Source organism: Clarias gariepinus, chromosome 3 (assembly GCF_024256425.1).
Source record: "Clarias gariepinus isolate MV-2021 ecotype Netherlands chromosome 3, CGAR_prim_01v2, whole genome shotgun sequence".
Lineage (NCBI taxonomy): Eukaryota > Metazoa > Chordata > Actinopteri > Siluriformes > Clariidae > Clarias > Clarias gariepinus.
Genome location: NC_071102.1, coordinates 14,481,256 through 14,506,217, shown reverse-complemented (window position 1 = coordinate 14,506,217; position 24,962 = coordinate 14,481,256). Strand labels below are relative to the sequence as shown.

The window sequence follows — 24,962 nt, the reverse complement described above, 5'->3', positions numbered from 1 at the left end:
CTGCCATATTTGTTTTACCTGTTTTAAGATCTGAAAGCTTTTTAAATCCACATTTATTTTATTACAGAACTTTATTAATCCCAGATGATTAAGAGAAATTGCTTATACTTGTTTACTTGCTTATACTTGCTTAAGTACTTTCTTACTGTAACTATTTTACCAGCATATAAGTGGTTCCCGTACCCAGCAACAGTAGGTACATGTCTAATGACAAAAGTACAAGTTTTAGACAAAAAAAAAACTAATTACTGTGCAACACAAACATAATAGCTTTATATGACACTTGATTTGTTGTGTGTACTCAATAAACTGCATTTAAAAATAGAATAAATTCATCTCAAAAAGCAAAGTACAATAATAATAACAATATACCTGCATATTATATACTGTAAGATAAGATATGATAGATATTCATTTAGCTGGGAGGAAATGATAATTGATTGGTTGATGTTGGTGGGTTGATTAGTTTACTTGCTTTATTTATTACTTAGCTGATTATTTAGTAATAATAATAATAATAATAATAATAATAATAATTATTATTATTATTATTATTATAATTATAACAACAACAATAATAATAATAATAATATCTTTAGGAAACTACGGACCCTGAAGTGAGACACACAAATGTATTGTGTATATTACCAAGGATCTATGATGATTATAAATATAAATATTAGTTACATTTTTAAATGGACCGTGAACCCAAAGTGATACACACAGGTGTGTGAAGGAGGGTGAACCATATTACGGATGATCTATTATTATTATTATTATTATTATTATTGTCGCTTGCACCTCCAGGATCTGGAATTCACACCTTTGGCCTGCATGCATGTAGGTTCCTCTGAATACTCTGTTTTTTCCTTCGACAGTGCAAATAAATGAAGATTAGGCTAATTGCTGTTCCCAAACTGTGTGTAAATGCGCATGTAAATGTGTGTGTATATGTGTGTATCTGCAATGAATTGGCACCCTGTCCAGAGTGTACCCCGCCTCGTGCCCTAAGTCTCCTGGGATAGGCTCCAGGCCCCCTCCACCCTGTATCAAATCAAATCAAATCAAATCAAATCAAATCAAATCAAATCAAATCAAAGTATCTGTCACACAGTTATACAGAGTATAATATTCCTATTTTATTCTGTTTTACAGCCATTTTCCCCATATTTTCCTATATTTTTTATTTGTAAGAATTCTCTTATTTCATAATAAAACTTTTCTTTTTTGAAATTTTTAGGACATCAGCAGTCTTATAAGCATTTCACTTCACATTTAACCCCTGAAGTGAAATGCTTACAAAACTTCACATTCAACCCCTAAAGTGAAATGCTTATAAGACTGCTGATGTCCTAAAAAATTCAAAAAAGAAAAGTTTTGTGTGTACTTAAGTGAGTACATTAAGTGATGATAATAATAATAATAATACAGTACTATTATTATTACTCAACTGGACTCATTGTCCTCTAGTGGTGTACAGAGGAATTGCAAGTATTGCAGCGAGATTTTAGAAAACTATTTTTACAAAACTATTTAAGTTTTGTATAGAAGCGTCGCATTTTAAACACAGGACGGGAATAAAAAAAAGTGGCAATGTCTTTTTCTAAACAAAAACAGCAGATAAGTTATTCTGCAACCAGAATGATTAACAGATTGATAAGGAGAGCACGTATTGAGGTTCTCCTTAAAAACACACACACACACTAGCAAGTGGAGCTTATAGAGAAATGTGATACATCTGCTGCAGGGCATTGCAACAATCTGGCCATCCCCCTAGTAGCTCCAGGCATTATATAAAGACCACAGAGACGTGTGGAACTTGGAACTTGTCTCTCGGCTCCGGAGCTGCAGTGGATCTCCGTGTGTGAGTCAGTGATCCGTTTTACTCAGTGGAGATGGAGAATAGTGAAGCTGTGGTTGTAGACCCTGCGCGCAAAAAGCGTAGAAAATGTTTTCTTCTGGTTGGAGCCACCGTGCTGGTGTTTGCTGTTGTTCTTGTGGTCGTTTGGGGAGTGATTTCAGCAGCGAAAAGCTCCGAGACTTCAAGTTTCAAGAGCGAAGTCATAAATAGATGTAAAACATTCATAAGGGAACATGGAGGCATGTCAAGGTAAGGTGATGAGATGTTCTGTGTTCGAAGTTTGATTGTTTTTGTTTCTTTGTTATAACTTTTAAACTAAGTTTTTTATATGTTCAACTGAAAACCTGCTTAATCTCCAAGGACAGGTTGTTTCTCACAGACATATCTTTTATACGGATTTATTCACCTGGTAAAGTCTGCAGCTGATTAAAACTTACATGTTATTTATATTTGATTTATTTATATTTTAAAGTTATACACAGTCCACCTTTAAACTAACCAGCAATTTGGCTTCTGGATTGGTCAAAGAGGGGTGGTCCAGTCTGTAAAGAAAGAGCAAAAAAATGTTTACACATGTTTGTGCATATACACTACCGTTCAAAAGTTTGGGGTCACTTTCTAACTCCATGATCGTTTTTGATTTTTATTTCTTTCTACATTGTAAAAGAATGCTGAAGGCGTCCAAAAATGCATTAACCTCTTTTGAACAGTTAATGGTGAGATGTTTCTCCTACTTATGCTCTGTAAAGACTTCATAACGCCTCTAGTCTGAGTCGTTTTGGTCGTTTTTCAGGCTGATAACTCTAAATGAACTTCGTGTCTGCGGCAGAGGTAGGTGTCGGTCTCGCCCTCCTGGGATGGCCTTCATGAGAACCAGTTTCATTATGGTGCTTGACGGATTTTGTAAATGCACCTGACAATACTGTTCTTGCAAGAACTATTACAAAAAGGCTGACCTCTGTGTCTTCAAATACCAACTAACTGCCTATATATATATGTTATTATATTAATATGTTATATACTTATAACCCATTGTGTTTTGCTATCTGAATGAATATAAATTGTGAATCAGACTTGTCTGACCAGAATATATACAGTGTGTATGTATATATATATACACACACACACACACACATCCATGTACTTTATTCCTCAGTATCGGTTATCAAGGCTCATTCTCTCACTCACTCAAGGTTTTTTTTTTCTTTATTTTGCAATTTAGGATAACAGTATAGGGAACAGATGAATGAGTGAGGGAATCACCCTTGACGACCGCTTTTTTGCAATAATGGGCTGTTACAAAGCCTAACCCAGCAGCATTCTTATACTAAAGAACTGAAAACAAAGACTAAAACAGGAAGCACTGTTTAGCAACATTGTCCTTTACAGGAATAAGGTTTTCATTAGCATACTAAAAGGCTGCTGTGAAAGCAGAGACTGTGAGCTGTTCCAAGAAGCTACAGAGGGTGATATTCACCTTTATGAGGATTCCTTCATTAGCTGCATCAATACTGTGAATGCACAGATAAAAGTATTTCAAAAACAAAAAGATGTGGATTCGTGGTGATGTTTAAACCAAACTTCAAGAACGCATTGTTACCTAGAATTTAGTGATCCAGTGGTTTATAAGTGTTAATACCAGACCTCTCACATGTGGTGTGGCCTGTGTGCAGTTACAGAGTGCAAAGTGAGTACTATCAAAAAATATGAGCCTCATAATAACTGGCAAATAAGCCCCAAAACCTCTGTGCTTATTTTGAGGCAAGCAACACTTCCACATCTGCGAATTTCCCAGCTGACCATGTGGTCCTTAAGTTTTGTAAGAAGAGCATGTTATCCATGTTCCTAAGAAATAAACCATCACCCGCTTAAACAGCTCCCATCCCATGTTACTAATCTCCAGAAGGACCTATGGATAGTGGAGCTTATTGGCAGAGGCAAACCGCAAACCCCCTAGGAACATTTACCTGAAATGGTGCCTGAGAAAAGACAAAAAGGGCTTTTAAACATACTAGTAAGCAGCCAGTAACAGAATAATTTGCAAAAGACATTATTTTTGCATTTTAAATATTTTTGCATCTTGTACATTTACCATGCACTTAGATACAATTAGAAACACTCGCACCTGCATATTCACACAATTCTCTAAACAGCCAATCTTATGGCAATGCAAATAAATGAATTAATGAATATTATGCAAATGGAGATGTGACATTGAGCATGGCATGGATCTTGGTATGAGATGGGCTATTTGAATATTTGATATAAAGTGCTTATCTCTTGGGTGATGGCATGACAGTTCTAGGATGGAGTATGGTACAAACAGATATTACAGTAATAACAGATCTATTTATATAACAATTTAGTTAGCAGCAAAAATGCAGTGGGTCAGCCTTATATTTGGTTTAAGATGCAGCAGCAATTTAACAAAGAATTTTATGCATAGGTAAAGGAACAGTGTTCTAATGTGGATACAGTTGTTTGTGTGTGTGCGCAGAAAGATCTCGATGATGATGATGATGAGTGTAAGAACAATAGGACGGTAATTGTTGAGGCAGGACTTTAAGGACTTCTTGGATATGCAGATCATTGGTCAGTAAAATTCAGGATTGAAGATTTCATTGAGATGCTCTAGCTGGTCTGCACATCCTCCGAGCACTCTTCTAAGAACGATGTTTGATGCAGAAGCTTTTCATGGGTTGACTCTCTGTGGAGGGATGGTCTATACTGTTACTACTGAAGACAGTCTGGGTCTTGATGATTTTTTTTTGAATTGGTAAATGCTCACAGCCCTGCCACGTGCACAGCGTGTCACTGTTGTTCTGTAAGTGGCTATGAGTTCTCGGAGTATGTGTTCACTTTGCCTCTCTGATGGCCTGAGGCAGATTGGCTTCCAGTTCTTAGGAAAGGATAATAAGAGATTAACTGAAAGTTGTCTTAGGTGAAGAAAGGAAATGCTACTGAGGTATACTAAAGAAAAAAAAAGCTGTTATTTCGTACTTTTACAAAAAAATATTTAAAAAAAGTATTAATATAACAGTATAAATTATATATACAGTGCATGCTGCCATGTAAACTAATGATTAAGTGGTTGCTGGCAAAAAGGACTACAGTTTTCATTTCTTTTTTGTAGCCTGTCTTGCTGTCTGTCTAGAGTCTAAACACCGAGCTTTAAACACAAAGAAAAGCTGAACAACTTGTGTTTTAGGAATAACCGACGACATGGCTGAGTGAATGAGTGGCATGACAAGTTGATGTGACTCCCAGATAACCTCATGTGGATTCCTGATAATTACACAGAGAGTGATAAATAGAGACTGAATATCGTTAACAGCCTAATAGAGAGAATGTGGGTGCATGTCTGTGTGTGTGCACGTAAATGGCTGGCTTTTCTGAATAAACCTGAACTCAGATGAACTGCCTAGAAAAAAAAGTTTGTGGTGTTTTTGACAGAAAAATGAAACTATTTAAATAACACATAGAATCTAGCATGATCATATAAGTCTAGTTAATGTTACACATAAAAAAGTTAGTCATGATTACCTACAAAATATGCAGAGGAAGCAATATTTTGCTCTGCTCTAGTTAGAGCCATTAACAATCTAAGAACTTACAGGACACAGTGGCATTGCTGGATACCTATGCAAATTGTCTGGACGCATGAATATTCTTAATGTACAACAAATTAAAATTTCCCAAAAGACTAAAATGGTTACCTTAAAAAAAATTGTTAAATTTTGTGTTGTGTACTACAGAGATTTCTAGATGGATGAAAATTGCTCATAGTTCGTGAGAATGTATGTGTCTGTGTCTTGAGTTACTTGGAATAGGCTCCCCTCCACAGGATAAACAGTATGGAAAATGAATGAGCACTTCTATGTATGCCACACATAGTGAATAGTTTAATTATTAATAGTCTGACACTCATGGTTTAGAACATATAAAAGGGAAATAAAGCAGTAATAGCATAATCCAAAATATAGTGTTAATTAAACAAAACAACTACAACAGCCAAACAGAAAGTAACAGAAATATGTATTTATTACCCAATTTCACAAGCACTTGGGCAAGTTCTTTGTAATTTCATAGTTTATTATTGGCAAACACACTCTCTGTCACTTCAGGGTGCCACACAGACGGCATACAGTATGTCTAGATAAAATTAGCAAAGGCCGGTTGGCAGACCACTTGGCAGTGGTTAACTTAAGATAAGGTAAAAACAGACTCACCCTTTGATTTGGAGAACCAGAAATTCAGTTCCATTATTCAGTGTTGCACTTGAAAACACCGTCAAGGAAAGGTTTGTCTCGCATTCCAGTATTACCAGTACTTTTAGATTTTAAATTTTAGGCTTTACCTTTCAGAAAATCATACATCCATGCACACAATAAGCAAGTTATTATTAAAGCTGTTCTTTTTAACTTTTAACACTGCTGAACCTAGACCTGGACAGAAAAAAACCCAGATCCTAACACTCCCCTTCACATGCATGTGCAGTAGACACCAGGGATGAGTATGCAACAGGGTAACTTTGGATTGATCAGACCATATGACCTTTTTTTCAATGCTCCACAATGCTTAAATGCTCACACATTTCAGCAGTTGTTTTCTTTGCTTGATGTAGGACAATAATTTGACCATTCTGTAACAGAGTAACATCATTGACAGTATATTTCGTCTGACATGGGGTTTAGGAAATGAGAACCTACTCACTTCCAGCTAAACAGTATTAATCACTGCAGTAATTATCAAACAGAATTTCTTTCGGATCTTTATTGTGATGCAAAGTGAAATCTACAGGTCTGTGCAAACTAGGAGTAGATTTTGGAGCTCTGCATGATTCTTCTTTATTGACATGGGCCCCAGCCCCAGCTGAGGAGAATGATTTTGCCCCCACCATGGGTATAAGCTGTCTTAATTTAGTGCCATAATATTTTTTTTACATTTAAGGCAATAATACTTTGCTAGATTGTTTTGTAAATATATATATATATATTTTTTTAAGGGCTTCAAAGTTTCCACCCAACCCCATAGCCTAGACATGTGAAAAATAAGAAAGAGATTGTTGTCATTTGCAAAGAAGGACAAGGAATTGGCAAATATTCCTGTAACTCCAACCATGTTGCCATAGGTCTCTTGGTAGCCTCCTTGATGGTTTGGAAGGACAGCCTGTTTTGATAACGTTACTTTCATGGCCTTCACAGTTTTAATAGTATCTCTTTCCTGTTTAATACCCTTCATACCGAGATTTCTAATATACTTTAAAAAAAGCCCTTTTTGGACTATGGCTTTAGCAGTTTTATTAAACTAATAAGATGAATAGGGTTGGGTACCGAAAACTATATTGGGTACCTATATAACCGGTATGTACCGTACCGAAACAGAACGCGAATTTTGGTGCCTCGGTTTGGTGCCACTTAAATGCCTGAACTGTTGATTGAATGACGCAGTTGTAATAAGCATCAGATTCATCATTGTTGCAGTAATGTTACTGTCTATTTTTATTTTTTTTTGTAGATTAAAAGCTTATTAGATTAGATGAAAAAATTAAAAGCACAAATCATCAGAAAATTAGAGACCATCCGAGATGCCCGTAATGGAGCAACCAAAATTACACTTGCTCTGACGGCAGCAGGTGGTCTACCGCTATCTTAGCTTGCTAAATTAAACAACTTTCGTTAAAATGACAACTAAATGGTCGAAAGTGTGGCTATATTTCACAAGAAAGGATTTCGACACCGCGACGTGCAGAAAGTGTTTTACAGCAGTTGTGTGTAAAGGGGGAAACACGTCAAATCTAATGAAATATTTGAGGGCACACGGAATAAACTTAAAAGCAGAGGGATGCACCGTGTTTGACAGCTTGCGGACAACAGCTGGCACTATCGGTGTGGATGACCCCAGCCCCAGTCATAACAACTGTAGCAAAAGGGGTCCACCGATTATGATGACGTAGCAGCCATTCCGCAGGTTAGTAGTAGGCTAATGTAATGTTGATTGCAAAATGCAAATCTTGTAACATGGATTTTGTTTATAATAATGGCTTTCCAGCTAGTACTAGTAGTACTACAACAGTGACCCCATTGACCATTGCAAAGAAGGATAATTTTTTTTTTTTCAAAGTTATCCACCATCATTTTGTGGCTTTTGTAAAGTATCAGTTCAGGCATCGTTTTGGCACCAGTACCGTTTTAAAAGTATCGATTTGGCACCGGCATCGAAAAACCCCCAAATGATATCCATCCCTAAAGATGAAGTGAAGAAAGTCCTCTGTTTGTGTTAACCACTTAGTATACTGGGTTCCACTATATACACTGCTTTGCCCCCCCCTATCAGACAGCCGGTTTAAGACGGGAGTATTGAACTTTTTTGTATGTGACATGTGATTTGTGTAACACACAGTTAGCAGTAAACAGCAAGCATAGATACAGTATATCATAAATCTATAATTTTGATTTAGGCCTAAAGTTATAGTGCATCAAAACATCAGCTGAAATTGAGACAGATAAACAATGGCTGTAATTTAGTAAAATCTAATAGTATCTACTAGGAATGGAAATACCATCTGATATGATACTATCACGATACCTTGATACCGATTCAATTTCTATTGCGGTTCTATTTATATATTTTCGATTTTATAAATATTCCTGTTAATGATTTAAAAAAAATTTAGTTTCAATTCTAAACAAACCAAACAAATAACCTTTTACCACATAGGATACTGTGCTGCCTGCCAATGTGTAAATAGTTTAGAGCCGCCACCTGTTGGATTGGATTATAGAGGAATGGCAACATTTCACCTCACCAAACGCAAGAAAATGCACAGTAAAAAAGAAAAAGTAAAAATTTGGAGTGTCTGATGATACATGAATTGCCACACAAAAAAGTGCAATACATAAGATTTTTCTCCCCCAGTATGTAGTGGTATTTACAATTGACAGCACTGGGCTCATTCTAGCACTAATAGATACAGGCAAGCTTTTTTTCTCTGTAAATTGTGAGATGAACAACACGATAATTGCAAAAATTCAATATTGTCTGTGCTTGGTTAGGTCATCCTAACTGTGAAATATGAACCAATTCTACAGCATGAAGATGCGACATCAATGCAGCAAGCATTTAGTGCATTTAAGGACCATATCAGTTGTGATTGGTTGTGAAAATGCTAGCAAAAGCACTTCAGCTCTCAGTTCACTCACCCTTGTTATTTTGAAACAATGCTATGTGTGGTATTTCTGATGCATGCCTTATTTGTCACACTAGAAACTCACGCTGTTGTGTTGGCCGTCATGCTCCTCTGACTGCGGCATGTTGCCACATTCCTAAGAACTACACACTGAAACTGATAATCACAGAATTCGTGACCTTGGGATCAAAGTCTTGTAGAGGAAAATATAAGCAAAGTCACCAATTTTGAAGTAGTCTTTTGAGCAACTTTATAGAGTACCTTTTGCATGCAAGTCCTTTGAGTAAGTGTAGTCTGCTTCATAGTATTTCTTGCTCATGCAGACAGTTACATCCACTTATGAAATGTAAAAAAATTATTAAATTTAATACAAATCATTGAGTCGTCTGTGTGGAGGATCCAAATGCAGGGGACAGACAGATGAACAGCGGACAGTGGCAGGATCTGGATAGGTGGAGGAATGCTAAGCAAAGACGTGGTCGAAAAGGCAGAAGTAAGAGTTCAAAGCCGTGAGATCAATCAGTGCAGAAATAAATCTAAAACACTCAGCAGAGTCATGTTCAAGAAGGCAGAAGTGAGAGTTCAAAGCTGTGTGATAAACCCAAATCCTGAAGTGAAAGTGTAGCTGCAAGACCAAAAATTTAACATAAAAAAAAATCCAAAATAATGGGCAGATCAATCCACAGAATGGACCCCCCCTCCACAGAATGAATTGGTCAACAGGATGAACAGAATGAATTGGCCCATGAAATGGTACTGCAAGAGGGCAGAGTGACAGAGGTCTTTAAAATTCCACAATTTTTTTATTTAGTTGTGAAGCTGCTCAAAAAAACTAAGATGTAAAACTTTTGAATTATTACAACTTAAAATGGTTTAAAAGGTTAAAAGCCATAAAAAGTGCAAGTTCCTAGAATTGTAACTAAAACTGAAAAAATATATTTATTAACATTAAATATATATAATATAAAAAAATATATATATATCCAATCGGAATATTTATAAAAGCGTGATACTTATAGAATTATGATATTAATCAAATAGGCAACTAAGTATCATGATAATATAATTTTGGGGTTGAAACTTGTCAATCCTAATGCACAATGTCCTCTGTTTTCTTTTTCCACTTTAGTAACTATCAATGTTTGTTTCTTTTACACTTGCTGAATCATACCACTGTACAGTCCTGCTGACATGATCAACCTCTTCCAAAATCTCTGGCTAGGGCTTTGACCAGCTCAGTCTGCGTGTCTGGTTTATTTAACATAAGGGTTGTAGTTTAGAATCTTTGGCTGGACTCACCCAAATGGCCAGATTCATGGAGGGAAAATTATATTTTTTAAGTTATCGTAATGAAAGAATGATTGTTGATCAAACTGAAACTATTCACTTTGCTTTTCTATAGTCACCTTTTTAAACAAACTGGAATAGATTTTGTTCTTTTGTTTTTTTTAGGGAGATTGACTGTGAGAAAATCTGGGGGACATTTGAGCAGGCCTATGTTGGGAGAGATCCATGTGATGTTCCTCCTGAGGCGTATGGTCCCCTATTCAACTCAGTCAAAGATGCTGCTGCGTGTAATACCGTAAGAATGTTGTACTCCTACACTTAAATATGTTGGTTTTATTACATAAGTTTATTCATTTATAGCCACATTTGGTTTCTTGTTTGAGCTGAGTGTTTAATACATTACCTAAAGATAAATAATAAAAATAACAATTAAATAAAAAAATAATGGATAAGTAATGAGAAAAAAAAAAACAAAGGGAAAAAAATTCAGTTTGGTAGGGAGCATAAAGATTACAATTTTGATCAATGAATAAAGTTTATTAAAGCTATGATGAGTCCAGATTTACTGTTCCCTTTTAAAATAATGTGTAACATCCGAAAAACATTTTTAGCTTAGCTGAAGTAAATATGAACCATCCCAAAATAAATTTGTTGTTTCTTTATTGTCTTTTCATTATTTTTAGTTGTTGTTGTTAGTGGTATTATAAAAACAACACCGGAATTCTGTATAAATAAAAGAAAGGTTTTGTCTGTACATTGGTCAGAACTCTCTTCAATGATACAGTAGCTTTACGTTTTATACACTGGAGAACCTGAAACCAGTCAACAAAATTTTCTTTTTGTATATCTGTATATCTATATGTCTGTCTGTATTTTTGTACCAGTTTGTGCACTGCATCCAGTGGCCGTGGTTTAGGATCAATGTAAACAAACACCTGCACCAATAGATATTAATTAGAAAAGCTAAACTGAATATTTTAACTGTGATTAGTTAATATTTTCACCGAAATAACAGCACTGAAGTGGTATAAGTGAATTTTAACGTGCTGGAGTCGTTGTAAGACAAAAATTACGATCTACTTTTTTCATTTTCTCATCTGTGGTTCACTCGTCGATTACTGAACAGACGATGTCTGACAATGAAAGAAGTACAATTTTACGTAAACAAGGCGTAAGATAGTCAACCTTAAAAAATTTGAGAGTTCTGCTGAAAAGAAAGAAAGACAGACATACACGTGGGCTTCAACCTGAAATAATATCACTGATTACATTATAGCAGATCAACTTATTTTTAGCTTTAATCTTTTAACTCTTTCTACAAACTCCTTTCCTGCCATTGACAAATATTTACACTAGTTAGGAAATAAATTATTACATTTATTTAGCTCTATTCCAAAGTCTTTTATTGACTTTGGGAACTTGTGATGAACATTTCTTTACAATTTTTGCAGTACGTAAGTTGCACAACTTCCTCATATTCAATGAAAAAATGACTCCTTTCCCACTCAGGAAGAAATTTTTGTTTCCATTTTGCTCCATACTAAGACCTTCTTTGTTCCTGTGGAGAAGTAGAACATAGTTAATTTGGTTATAAAAGCGCATTTATTCATTATTACTCATGGAGAATCAGAATCAGAAAGAGGATGTCATAGTAAAACATATTCTGCCTTGTTTTCCTCAATAAAATGTTGTAATGTTGTTGTAAGCTCTACTAACTCTGTTAGCTAGTCTAGTTAGATTCGTTAGTTAACATTAGCTCAATTAGCTGTTGGCGCAGTGGCGTCATCTGCTCTGTCAAACCTCACAGGACTGTGTTGACTACAGTCTACAAACATCTTAAAACAAATTTAGTAGGTTTATAATGTTGTTTTCAGATTTGGACATGACCTAATGTTAGAATCTTAACTGCGATCGTAAGAACATAAGCATCCATTGTGCATAGTGTCCACTGTACTTGCAGTGTACACTGGAATTGCTTTAAATATCGTTAGTGGTTCTATCGTTAGTGGTTCTATCGTTAAATAGAACAGTGGTGTCAAAAGTATTCACATTCATTACTTTAGTAGAAGCATGGATACTAGGGTTTAAAAAGACTTCTTTAGAACCTGAAGTATCAACTCAAGCTTTTTACTCAAGTAAAAGTGTAAAAGTACTGGTTTTAAAACTACTTAAAGTATAAAAGTAAAAGTAAGGTGGGGGGGGGAGCATTAAGTATAAAAGTTTAGGCTGTGCCATGGGCCTATATACTGCACTAACACCTCATAAAAGAAAAATGTGTTGTTGTTTTTTTGTTGTATTTTTTAATGGCCATAGTGATTTGGGATACTGTGTATAACAATTAAAAAAGAAGCATTAACATGTTTTATGGAGAAGAAGATATGATAACTAGTTGCCTATGAGTATTTTAATGGTGCTAATAAGTCCAACTTCAAAGGCATGTCATCAGTAACCATTATTGGAATGTAAATGTACATCCAAGCTTAGCTGCAGGAATCTGTGAGGGCAACATACAAGAAAATTAGTGTATCCAGGGCAGGCTTAGTAACAGTTACCCTTGTATGGTTGTCTACAATAAACATTTGTGCTGTCAGAATGAATGATTAATTCAAGTAATTGATAAATTTTTATATATATATATATGCTGTTGTTTATATATGTGCTGTTACCTTCCTCGCTGGTGCTTGGTTGTGACATTTCGCTTGAATCTTGAGTCTCTATCACGGACATCTTTGTCTACTTATCACAAACTTATCAACTGAAAATGCTATTTTATTCAAACGTCCTTGCTGGAGTGTGTGACGTGACATGTTCAGGTGCGATGGACGTACCAACCTATAGGGTGTTGGAACGGTATGTTTATATTTCTCATCCAACCACAATCAAATTCGCTCCATCCGGATGTCGCGATTTATCCGAGCTGAAATAAAATAGAAGGAATGAGACTATTTAAAAAATTTAAGAAGTAGAAAGTACAGATAATTGTGTGAAAATGTAAGGAGTAGAAGTAAAAAGTCGGCTCAAAAATAATTACTCCAGTAAAGTATAGATACCCAAAATTTCTACTTAAGTAAGGTAACGAAGTATTTGTACTTTGTACTTGACACCACTGCTAGTGAAAATTTATTAGCAATCATTTACCATCTTGCAGCTGGTCAGACCAAGCTAAATTTTTAAGAAGGTCCCAGAATGCATTAATAATTTATTTTATATTGATAAATCCTGTTGTTGATTATAGTTCATGTCTTGGATATTATACAAAATCATAAATTAATTTTTTTTATTTAGATTTTATATCTATTGGTTTCTGTGCAGATGCTGTTCTGGAGCAAGACAAACGCAGTAGTGCATGCATTTACTGAAAACAGAGATTGCCTTGTCACATTGGAGGATACGCTGCTTGGATTTATGTTTAATCGACTCACTTGGTGCAGCAAAAATGGAAGCAAAGGTATCACAAATTCTTAAATGTAAAGTGCTAATGAGGCAAACAAATAAAAGCATGCTTCTTTTCCATGCCATACCTCTTCCAGTCATTGTTAGTATAAGTAAAAAATTTATATATTTTAAAGATTATGTGTGCTTCATCAACAGAAACCTTCACGACAGGTTGTCCTGGGTGGTCAGGTTGTAAAAACAGCCCTATACAATCTTTCTGGCTTAAGGCTTCTGCTAATGTGAGTATGCTTATTTTACTTCTTTCTGAGAAAACACATAATGGCTTTATGATGCTGCATATATATTAAAGCTTATTAATAATTGAAATATTTTTGTTGCAAAGGTAAAGGATGACCTTTCTGCACACATACAAATGTGACACTTGTATTCAAACAACATTACAGATTGAAATGATAGCAGAGTATGGATTAGTTTCGTCAGACCAACAACTGTTTCTTTCTGATCAATGTAGCATTGTCTTTGTTCTTATTGAATTGCTTTATCCACACCACCCTTGTGTTAAAATATTCATAAACAGTAGCTTTGTTCTAGGTTCTCCCATATTTGTGCCCACATGGAGAACATACAGTGGAACCTCGAATTGCGAGTAACACGGTTTGCGAGTGTTTCGCAAGACAAGCAAAGATTTTGTTTTGACAAGATTTTGTTTTGTTTTGACGTCGAACGTCACGTGATCACAACTGAGCCAACGGTTTTTCTCTCTCTTGTGCTGCGGAATTGTGGGTAATCATACCCACACACACTCAGACCCAGACACACGCACAGTCACGCTCCCACGGGCGGCATACCACACACTCACGCTCCTACAAGCGACACACACCACCCACGCATTCACCTACGAGCGATACACACATACATGCACTCCTACGAGCGGCGTACCACACTCTCATGCTCCTACGAGCGACACACACATACTTAGAGCATACACAGGCTTAGAGTATACACAGGCTTTAGAGCATACACAGGCTTGAGATCATACACAGGCTTAGAGCCTAAAATAAAGACAGGGAGAACTACTAGAGACAAGGAAGAATCACTAGAGACAAGGGAGAACCACTATAGACAAGGGAGAACCACCAGAGACAAGGGGAGAAAATAGCGACATGGAAAAAAGGGGGAAAAAGTAAAAAAAGATTAAGAGTTAAAAAGCGCATATGATTGAAGTCGGATTCGGTAGAAGTTATGAAAACTTCTTCTTTTAACTACCCACAGGTTTCATGTTAACAGATTATAGTTGACGCGAGTCAGTTAGGACATCTACTTTATTCATGACACAGATTTTTCCAGTAGTTGTTTACAGATAGATTCTTTCACTTTTAATTCACTGTATCACAATTCTAGTGGGTCAAAAGTTTACATACACTCAGTTGACTGGAAAATTCCAGAGAGTTTTGTCATTGTTTCAGAAGCTACTGATAGGCTAACTGACATAGTTTGAGTGTATTGGAGGTGTACAGTATGGATGTATTTTAAGGCCTATCTTCAGACTCCGTAAGTCTTTGTTTGACATCATGGGAAAAAAAAAAAAAGAAAAAAAGGGGTCTTCCACGAGTCTGGTTCATTCTTAGGGACAATTTGCGAATGCCACATTCATCAGTTATAACAATATCATGCAAATATAAACTTACTTTGGTACCAATTAATTCCAGACCTACAGCAAATGGACCTTGTAAAGACACTGCAAGAAACCAGTACAAAATTTTATATAGCCAGAGTAAAACGAAACTGATATCGACATAACCTGAAAGTTTGCTCAGCAAGGAAGAAGCTACTGCTCCAAAATCGCCAATGGGTTTGCAGCTGCACATATGGACAAGGATCTTGCTATTTGGGAAAATGTCCTGTGGTCTAGAACTTTAATGTCCAACCGTGAGACATGGGGGTGGCAGCATCATGTTGTTGGGGTGCTTTGCTCCAGGGGGGACGTTGTGTGGATGTAATGAAACGACATCTCAAGACAACAGCTAGTTGAACAGAAACAACAAAAGTTAAAGCTTGGGCACAAATGAGGCTCGCAAATGGACCCCAAGCATACTTCCGAAACTGTGGCAAAATAAATGTAAAAATAAAGTCAAGGTGTTGGGGAGGCCCTAACCCTATTTCAATAGAACATTTGTGGAACTGCAATGCATTGGTGAGTAACGAGGACACCAGTTCTGTCAGGAGGAATGTGCATAAATTCCAGCAACTTATAGTAAGAAGCTGATTGAAAGCTACTCGAAACATTTGACCCAGGTTAAACAATTTAAAGGCAGTGCTATCAAATACTATCTAAGGGTATCGTCTCGGGTTACTTTGCTGTAACCCTGTTCCCTGAAAAGGCGGGAACGAGATGCTGCGTGAAAACGCTACGGGAACATCTTGTCATGTTGCCGGTTGTGAAGCATGTGTGTACCAAACACGCCAAATTTTTGGCTTTTATAACCTCGGTCAGGTGACGTCATCTGATAGGACGCACCTGCAGGTTATAAATAGAAGTGAACCGGAAACATTCCTTAGATTGATTTGTCTGAACGGACGTCCGGTCACATAGGCAGTGCGGCATTGGGACGCAGCATCTCGTTCCCGCCTTTTCAGGGAACAGGGTTACAGCAAAGTAACCCGAGACGTTCCCTTTCAAAGGCTACACTCGATGCTGCGTGAAAACGCTATGGGAACGAGAGTACCAACGCCGCCGCACTGCAAGTGTCTGGACTCCAAGGTTGTGTAGCGTGTGCGCACAAGGCCGAGAAGGTCTCAGAACTATGTCTGGGTAGCTGACTCAAGGACCCGTGGGCCCGGAGTAGCATGAACATCAAAACTATAAATGTAATAAATGTGTGCGGAGAGGACAACTCTCCGTGTCACACACTTGCTGCAGGGGAATACCTCTTGCTAGTGCAATAGATGAGGCGATCCCCCTGGTTGAATGAGCCCTGATTCCTAGAGGCGAAGTGAGCCCACGCGCCTCATAGGAGAGGGCAATAGCCCAGTGTAGTGGGGGCCACCCCCCGTTGCGGCCCCAGACCATGTAAAAGCTGCTCTGACTTACGCCACTAGCTGATGCGGTGGACGTAAATCTGAAGAGCACGTACTGGACAAAGTAAGTGAAGTCTTTCACGCTCCGAAGCTGTAAAGGCGGAGGACAGAAGGCTCCAAAACAATAGGATGCATATTGGAAAATGTGTGCGGAGAGGACGAACCCTCCGCGTCACAGACTTGCTGCAAGGGAATACCTCTTGCTAGTGCAATTGATGGGGCGATTCCCCTGGTTGAATGAACCCTGATTCCTAGAGGCGAAGTGAGCCCACGCGCCTTATAGGAGAGGGCAATAGCAACTCTCACGCCGCTTGCGGCTTCAAAAAATGTAAAAGCTGCTCTGACTTACGCCACTGGCTAATGCGGTGGACGTAAATCTGAAGAGCGCGTACTGGACACAGTAAGTGAAGTCTCTCCTGCTCCGAAGCTGTAAAGGCGGAGGACAGAAGGCTTCAAAACAATAGGATGCATATTGGAAAATGTGTGCGGAGAGGACCAACCCTCCGCATCACAGACTTGCTGCAAAGGAATACCTCTTGCTAGTGCAATTAATGAGGCGATTCCCCTGGTTGAATGAACCCTGATTCCTAGAGGCGAAGTGAGCCCACGCGCCTCATAGGAGAGGGCAATAGCATCTCTCACGCCGCTTCCGGCTTCAAAACATGTAAAAGCTGCTCTGACTTACGCCACTAGCTAATGCGGTGGACGTAAATCTGAAGAGCACGTACTGGACACAGTAAGTGAAGTCTCTCCTGCTCCGAAGCTGTAAAGGCGGAGGACAGAAGGCTTCAAAACAATAGGATGCATGTTGGCAAATGTGTGCGGAGAGGACCAACCCTCCGCGTCACATACTTGCTGCAAGGGAATACCTCTTGCTAGTGCAATTGATGAGGCGATTCCCCTGGTTGAATGAGCCCTGATTCCTAGAGGCGAAGTGAGCCCACGCGCCTCATAGGAGAGGGCAATAGCATCTCTCACACAGCTTGTGGCCCCGAAACATGTAAAAGCTGCTTTGACTTACGCCACTGGCTGATGCGGTGGACGTAAATCTGAAGAGCACGTACTGGACACAGTGAGTGAAGTCTCTCCTGCTCCGAAGCTGTAAAGGCGGAGGACAGAAGGCTTCAAAAACAATAGGGATGTCCGATCCTCTTAGAGAGGTTACACCATTTAGAAAAACCATCTTAAGGGTCAGAAACCTGAGGCGCTGACTCTAGTGGTTCAACAAGGGGCACAAGCCAGAGGACAAATTTTTTCTGCAGAAACTCCAGCACTGAAACAATTCGGCAGTGGACTGGGTCTACCTGCTTCGTCATGCACCAACTTTCAAATACATTCTATTTGAGGGGAGGCAGTCCTAGAACTTAGAATAGTCTTAATTACGCTGGCTGGAAGACCAGCTTGACTTAGAGTCAGAGAGTAGTAAAGGAGACATTTGCTAATCTTGCAAGGCAAAGAGGTCCACCTCCGCTACATGAAATTTTCCCAGAATGTAAATCGCCCTGAGGGACAGGAATCTGGTGCGCTAGCTATTTAGCGGCACGAGCACAGTCCGCCCTGGCGATTAATATATGAGACTGCCATAGTGGACATGGTAGTCTCAACTGCTGGAGGAAGTGCTTTAGGGCCTGAAATAGAGCCATGATCTTGAGGCAATTGATGTGCCGCGCAAAAAGATGCCCTCTCCAGCTCCCTTGGGCTGGACGGTCATTTAAGACCGCACCCCAGCCCATGAGGGAAGCGTCTGTCGTTAGCATCTGCGACGACAAGACGAACTTAGAGTGGGACCCAGAGTCAGAAACCGGGGTCTGAACCACATAGGAAGGGTACGAAGCACCTGGCGCGTAGCCCTTATTGGGGATTGGCCCTAGAGTAAAATCCCCTGGTTCTTAGCCACAACTAAAATGCTCTCATGTGCAGAAGGTCCAAAGGTGTCACCGTGGATACAGCTGCCATAAGAGCTAAGATCTCTATCTGAAAGTGATGGTCACTTTCTGGTCTAGCTTGATTTCCTTGACGGTGTTGAGAATGGATTCGACACGAGTGGGAGACAGCTGTGCCTGGTAACGCTCAAATTCCATGTGACACCCAAAAATGTTGTCCTCTAAACAGGAAAGAGCATGCTTTCATGGCATTGGATCTCAATCCTAGGAAACAAAGATTAGCTAGAATGACATGCTGATGTCGAAGCGCTAGCTACTGAGACTGGGCCAGCCAGTCATGTAATTCAATACGGATGCTCTGGAGTCGTAAAAGCCAGAACTACATCCATGTATTTTGTGTATGTGCGGGTGAAAAAGCTAGACCAAATGGAAGGACCCGATACTGGTAACCTTCGCCCCCGAAAGCGAACCTCAGGAACCTCCTGTGTTGTGGCAGTATTTCCATTGATTTATTTTTAGATAGCGGTAAAGCCCGCAAAATCTAAAAAATTGGACTCAGCCCCCAGTTCCTCTTGCACTTTCCGGTTTCATGGAAGTGGAGACCACGCCATTGAAACGCGGAGGGTGATGTAAGAACTGAATCCTGTAGTTTCTCTGTACAGTGCTTAGTACCCAAGGAGATATACTTGGCAGTAGCTTCCACGCTGCCAGTTTCTCAGAAAGGGGCAAAGCTCAGCGGCTTAGTTAAACGGGGGGGATGTTAGATGTTCGGCATCCTGAAACACGGCAGGAAAAACCCGAAGAACTAACATTTTATTGGAGACTGGAGTTGCCCGAAACACCAGTGGTGGCGGAGCAAGAACACCAACCTCCTGGGGGTGCCAGGGAGAACACTTCATTCTCTAAAAGGAATTCTGCGTGCCTCTCCCCATTGGGGGGCCACCCCCCACGGTCCCGGGCACATGAACCTCAGGGCTTCTTTGTGAAGACAATATGCCAGTCTGACCTCTTTTGAGGCGGATTGCGTGACGCACCCCAATCTTGCGAGGGGGTGCCCAGCTCAAAAACACTCTCTTTGTGTGTTTCACGCCTCGCAACAGTCAGACCCGGTCGAGACTGGGTGGCCGAAAGTCCCGACTCTTGAGCAAGGCGGGGAAGGAATTTCCCGAAGGCTTGTTATATAACTTCGCCTCATGAACCTAGTGGCGACCGAGTTAACGACATCGCCAAGTAGGCCGGGACGCGAGATGGGGCATAGAGGAGGAATACACGATCCTTCTCCTTAATGCCCCTGAGATTCAACCACAAGTGCCTCTCCGCGGAGACCATAGCAGCCATAAAACGGCCGATAGCACGAGCCGTCTTTGTTGCACGAAGAGACAAGTCTGTGGCCCGGCGTAAATCCAATACACCTACCTTGCAGAGCCCCGCCAGTACTCAAGTCGCTCAGCAGGTCAGCCTGGTAGGCGTGCAAAACCGCCATGGTGTGCAATGCGCCAACCTGACCTGCTGCCTGAAAAGCTTTTCCCTCCAGGGAAGATAAAAAGTCTACACAGCTTGAAAGGAAGTAATAGCTTTTCAGGAAGGATGATGTCCCAGAAGAGAGATAGCCTGGAAGCGTCTCTTCTATCTGGGTGTCATCATATAACTCCGCGTTTCTACCTCAACTATATTTAAATAAATAAATAAGTTGATGGCAGGAAAACACGGGATGAATACAGCATACTCCATGAAAGGGTTAACTCATATGGAGATTGCTAAGAAAAGGGGAGAGAGCGTCGTTGAGGCTCCGCCCCCGGCCACCTGACAGAACCTGCCGTCTATGTTTTTATTTATTTATTTTTAAGTGCTTAGAGGCTATTACCATCTCCACGTAAGCAAGAGAGGATGTTTATCCTTGCCCATTCAATTCAATTCAATTCAATTTTATTTGTATAGCGCTTTTAGCAATTTTCATTGCCGCAAAGCAGCTTTACATAGTCAAAAGAATTATTTAGGTTTGTATGAAATGTGAATTTGTATGAATCAAAATGGTCAGTTTGTCCCTGGTGAGCAAGCCGAGGGCGACAGTGGCAAGGAAAAACTCCCTGAGATGGTAAGAGGAAGAAACCTTGAGAGGAACCAGACTCAACAGGGAACCCATCCTCATTTGGGTGAAACAAAAAGCAGTAAATGATCTGCATTTATACAGTGTGTAGGGTGGGAGGCAGTTCAGCTATAATAGCTGATGTTAATTGATGTTAATATGGAGTCCAGGTAGTTATTGAAGACCCAGGTAGACTTGTAAGAAGTTCCAGTCATGAACTATCGGACTGTCAAGTCCCCAGAGAAACAGTTGCCAACACCAGTCAAGGCCAGAACCATTTTCTAGGTAGAGAGAATCATTCCCAGACACCAGACGCATCCCAGAGAGACACACGGGGCATCCATGTGACGAGATCTTCAGCCAGAAGCGGGGCACCAGGATGGGTCAGACAGGTCCGGAGGGCAGAGGGAGTCTGGATCACTGGCAGCTCAGGAACGACATGTGTAGCTCGACAGAGAGAGAGAGAAAGAGTGAAAGGGGGAGACAGGAGGAGAGAGGAAAAAGAAAGAGGGGGGGAAAGAGAAGAAGAGGAGAGATGGCAGTTAGGTATGGTCACAGTCACACAATGTATAATGTGAATGTATATTAACTGTAGCGTGCAAGCAGAGACTCCGGCAGGACTAACTATGACAGCATAACTAAAAGGGAGAGCCAGAAGGAAACACAAACATGAGGGCTTCCTGACATGTAAAGCAAACAATCCCCTCACCGTCAGCAAACCTGAGTGATCAATGAGAGTGAGGAAGACAGCATCCAAACATACCAGTTCACCATAATACTCTACGTCCATGAGTCCCCCAGATCTGCTCCTTTACCTATGGCAAATCTATTTATAAAAATGCTCGGCTAAATAAATAGGTTTTTAGCCTGGACTTAAACACTGAGACTGTGTCTGAGTCCCGAACACTATTTGGAAGACTATTCCATAACTTTGGGGCTTTGTAAGAAAAAGCTCTGCCCCCAGCTGTATTTTTCCTAATACGCGGTACTGACAAGCAGCCTGCATCCTTTGATCGAAGTAGGCGTGGCGGATCGTAAGACACTAGCAGTTCGCTCAGGTACTGCGGCGCGAGACCATTTAATGCTTTATATGTCAAGAGTAGTATTTTAAAATCAATGCGAAATTTCACAGGGAGCCAATGGAGTGAAGATAAGATAGGGGTGATGTGCTCATATCTTCTGGTTCTGGTGAGGACTCTCGCTGCTGCATTCTGGACTAGCTGAAGCTTATTTATGCATCTAGCTGAACAACCAGACAGTAAGGCATTACAATAGTCCAACCTAGAGGTGATAAAAGCATGAACTAGTTTTTCTGCGTCGTTTAGCGACAATAAATTTCTTATTCTGGCAATATTTCTGAGGTGAAAGAATGCTATCCTGGTAATATTATCTACATGTGCTTCAAATGAAAGGCTGGAATCAATAATCACACCAAGGTCTTTCACTGTTGCATTTGATGGAACAGAAAGGCCATCTAAAGTTACGGTATGATCTAAAATTTTACTCCTAGCTGTATGCGGTCCTATGACTAGAACTTCTGTCTTATCCGGATTTAGCAGAAGGAAGTTAGTTAGCATCCAATTTCTTATGTCCTGCACACATTGCTCAATTTTAGTAAGCTGTTTTTTCTCATCAGGTTTTGCTGAGACATATAACTGTGTATCATCAGCATAACAATGAAAACTAATACCATGCTTACGGATTATGTTGCCCAGAGGAAGCATGTAAAGGGAAAAAAGCAGTGGACCTAAAACTGAACCCTGCGGAACGCCAAACTCCACTAGAGAACATGCAGAATAATCACCATTTAAGTCTACATACTGATAACGATGGGTCAGATAGGATCTGAGCCAGGAGAGGGCTGTACCCTTAATTCCCACTACATTTTCTAATCTGTGAAGAAGAATAGTGTGATCAACAGTGTCAAAAGCTGCACTGAGGTCAAGTAATACAAGCAAGAAGAAGCGCAGCGCGCGCTTGAGAGCGGACAGAGGGATTTCCCGATCCGATGAGAACGCGAAAGAAATGAGTTTTAAATCCGTCTCTCACTGCTCTGCCGGATGCATGAGTTTAAGCCCCAGGATTGCGCGGCGGCTCGGAATGCGAGGCGCGCGCGTAGCACTTAATCGAAGCAGTAAAGTGTAGAGATCGCCCTCCGATATGGATTATACACACGGAGGGACATCTCGTTTAAAACTCTGCCATTATCGGTGAGTTAAACACTTATTTTTGCTGGTTAGACACACACGCTCACAACTAGGTGAAGACAAGAATCTGAGGAATGTTTCTGGTTCACTCCTATTTATAACCTGCAGGTGCGTCCTATCAGATGACGTCACCTGACCGAGGTTATAAAAGCCAAAAATTTGGCGTGTTTGGTACACACATGCTTCACAACCGGCAACATGACAAGATGTTCCCGTAGCGTTTTCACGCAGCATTGAGTGTAGCCTTTGAAAGGGAACCTATGTCAACTTTTGACCAAATTGGAATGTGATCAAAGAAATAAAAGTTAATATTTACGTTAATATTTCTCTCTACTATTTTTTTCAAATAAAGTATTGATCCCAACTGACCTAAGACAGTGAAAGTTTACTAGTATTAAAGTCAGGAATTGTGAAAAACTGAGTTTAAAGTTTAGTTTGGTTATCATAGCATAACTTAACCTAACATAACATAACATAACATAATCTATCTTAGTCATTAGTCAACAATGAAAGATTTTGCTGCTGTAAGATAACATTAGATTTCCCAAAGAAAATGAGAAATGGTACATGGGCTACTTCTACATTTTCTCAGATTTGAAGGAGAAATCTTCTAATAAGAACTTGTGTGTGAATAAGACAGGCAGTGAGAGAAAACATTTGATGCATCTAATGAGTGCAATCAACAGGCCAAAATAAGGCATATGCTGTAAACTAACTACTGTGCTTGCTCTGCTTTAAATTACTGTTTTATGTCAGCTTTTAAGTATGAAGTAAGGACAGATATTACACAGGTAACATAATTTTGGAGCAGAACGTATAATATTTTACTGAGATGTAGTGAGTTAACATGAAAAGTGGACATACTTAGTAAAGTACAAATAAATTTGAAAAAGTTCATAAGTATAGTAATATATTATATATGTGATGACAGTGGTAAGTCCTCATATGAATTTAATACGTTTCTGGGAGTTCTTAAGGAGGAATCTTAAGGAGTACTGTATTGCGAAATGCATTTTCCATTTGGAAATAATGTGAATGCAAATAATCCGTTACAGCTACCAAAAAATATTACCAATGTTACCAATTTCCAACACTATAAGCATATGTTTGTATATAGAAACAATCAAAACATTTAGTAAATGAAGTAAAATGTGACATAAATCCCTTACTTAAACTTAATTTATGATTCCTTTTGGCATCAGCTACTTTAAACACGAGACTTAAAGCGGCTCCCTTTTCTACTTGTTGTAGTCCTTGCTAACATTCTTGGGACCCATGGTGTCATGTCTTCACTAAAACTTTAACAAAATACAAAAAAAAAAAAACACAAAAAAATATGGCTTCGCTTGGCTTTCCACTGATGCATACAAGTTTTAAACGGCTACCAGACGGACTCGCAACACTGCCAGCATTTGATTCAATTACTTGAGTACCGAAAATGCTACTTATGCTGAGGCAAAATTCTTGCAAAATTCCAGTTTTTCCAACATTCGTGAGGCTTCGTTAATACTTATTTTTGGTAATATTCCAGACACATGAAAGAAGCACATTGTACAGATAATCTTATTTACACTACATGTAAATAAGATGACAAGGCTCGTTTCCCGAGGGAAACGAGCCGGCGTCAGGAACAGGCTGAGAGCCCGTGCACACCGCACACCTCTGCCTAGCATCCTGCTCGCCAACGTCCAGTCACTGGAAAACAAACTCGATGACCTCAGGGCCAGGATAAAGTTCCAGAGAGACATACGGGACTGCAATCTCCTCTGCTTCACCGAGACATGGCTGAACCCAGCGGTGCCGGACCACGCCATCCAGCCGGCCGAGTTCTTCTCGGTTCACCGCATGGACAGGACACGGGACTCGGGGAAGTCAAGGGGAGGCGGCGCGTGTTTAATGGTGAACAGCAGCTGGTGCAACAGCGTGAGTGTTGTTCCTCTCACACACTCCCGCACACCAAATCTGAAACTACTGT

At 39.6% G+C, this 24,962-nt stretch overlaps 1 protein-coding gene across 1 annotated transcript in view; it reads left to right on the top strand.

Moving 5' to 3' along the window:
• Positions 1–1,723: 1,723 nt before the first annotated feature.
• LOC128519602 (ADP-ribosyl cyclase/cyclic ADP-ribose hydrolase 1-like) overlaps positions 1,724–24,962 on the top strand; it is a 28,278-nt gene continuing 5,039 nt past the window's right edge. Inside the window, exons 1-4 of the mRNA XM_053493378.1 lie at positions 1,724–2,110; positions 10,503–10,632; positions 13,650–13,785; positions 13,929–14,011. Of these exons, the coding sequence (XP_053349353.1) occupies positions 1,896–2,110; positions 10,503–10,632; positions 13,650–13,785; positions 13,929–14,011 (564 nt within the window). The 5' untranslated portion in view covers positions 1,724–1,895. The remainder of the gene's footprint in view (positions 2,111–10,502; positions 10,633–13,649; positions 13,786–13,928; positions 14,012–24,962) is intronic.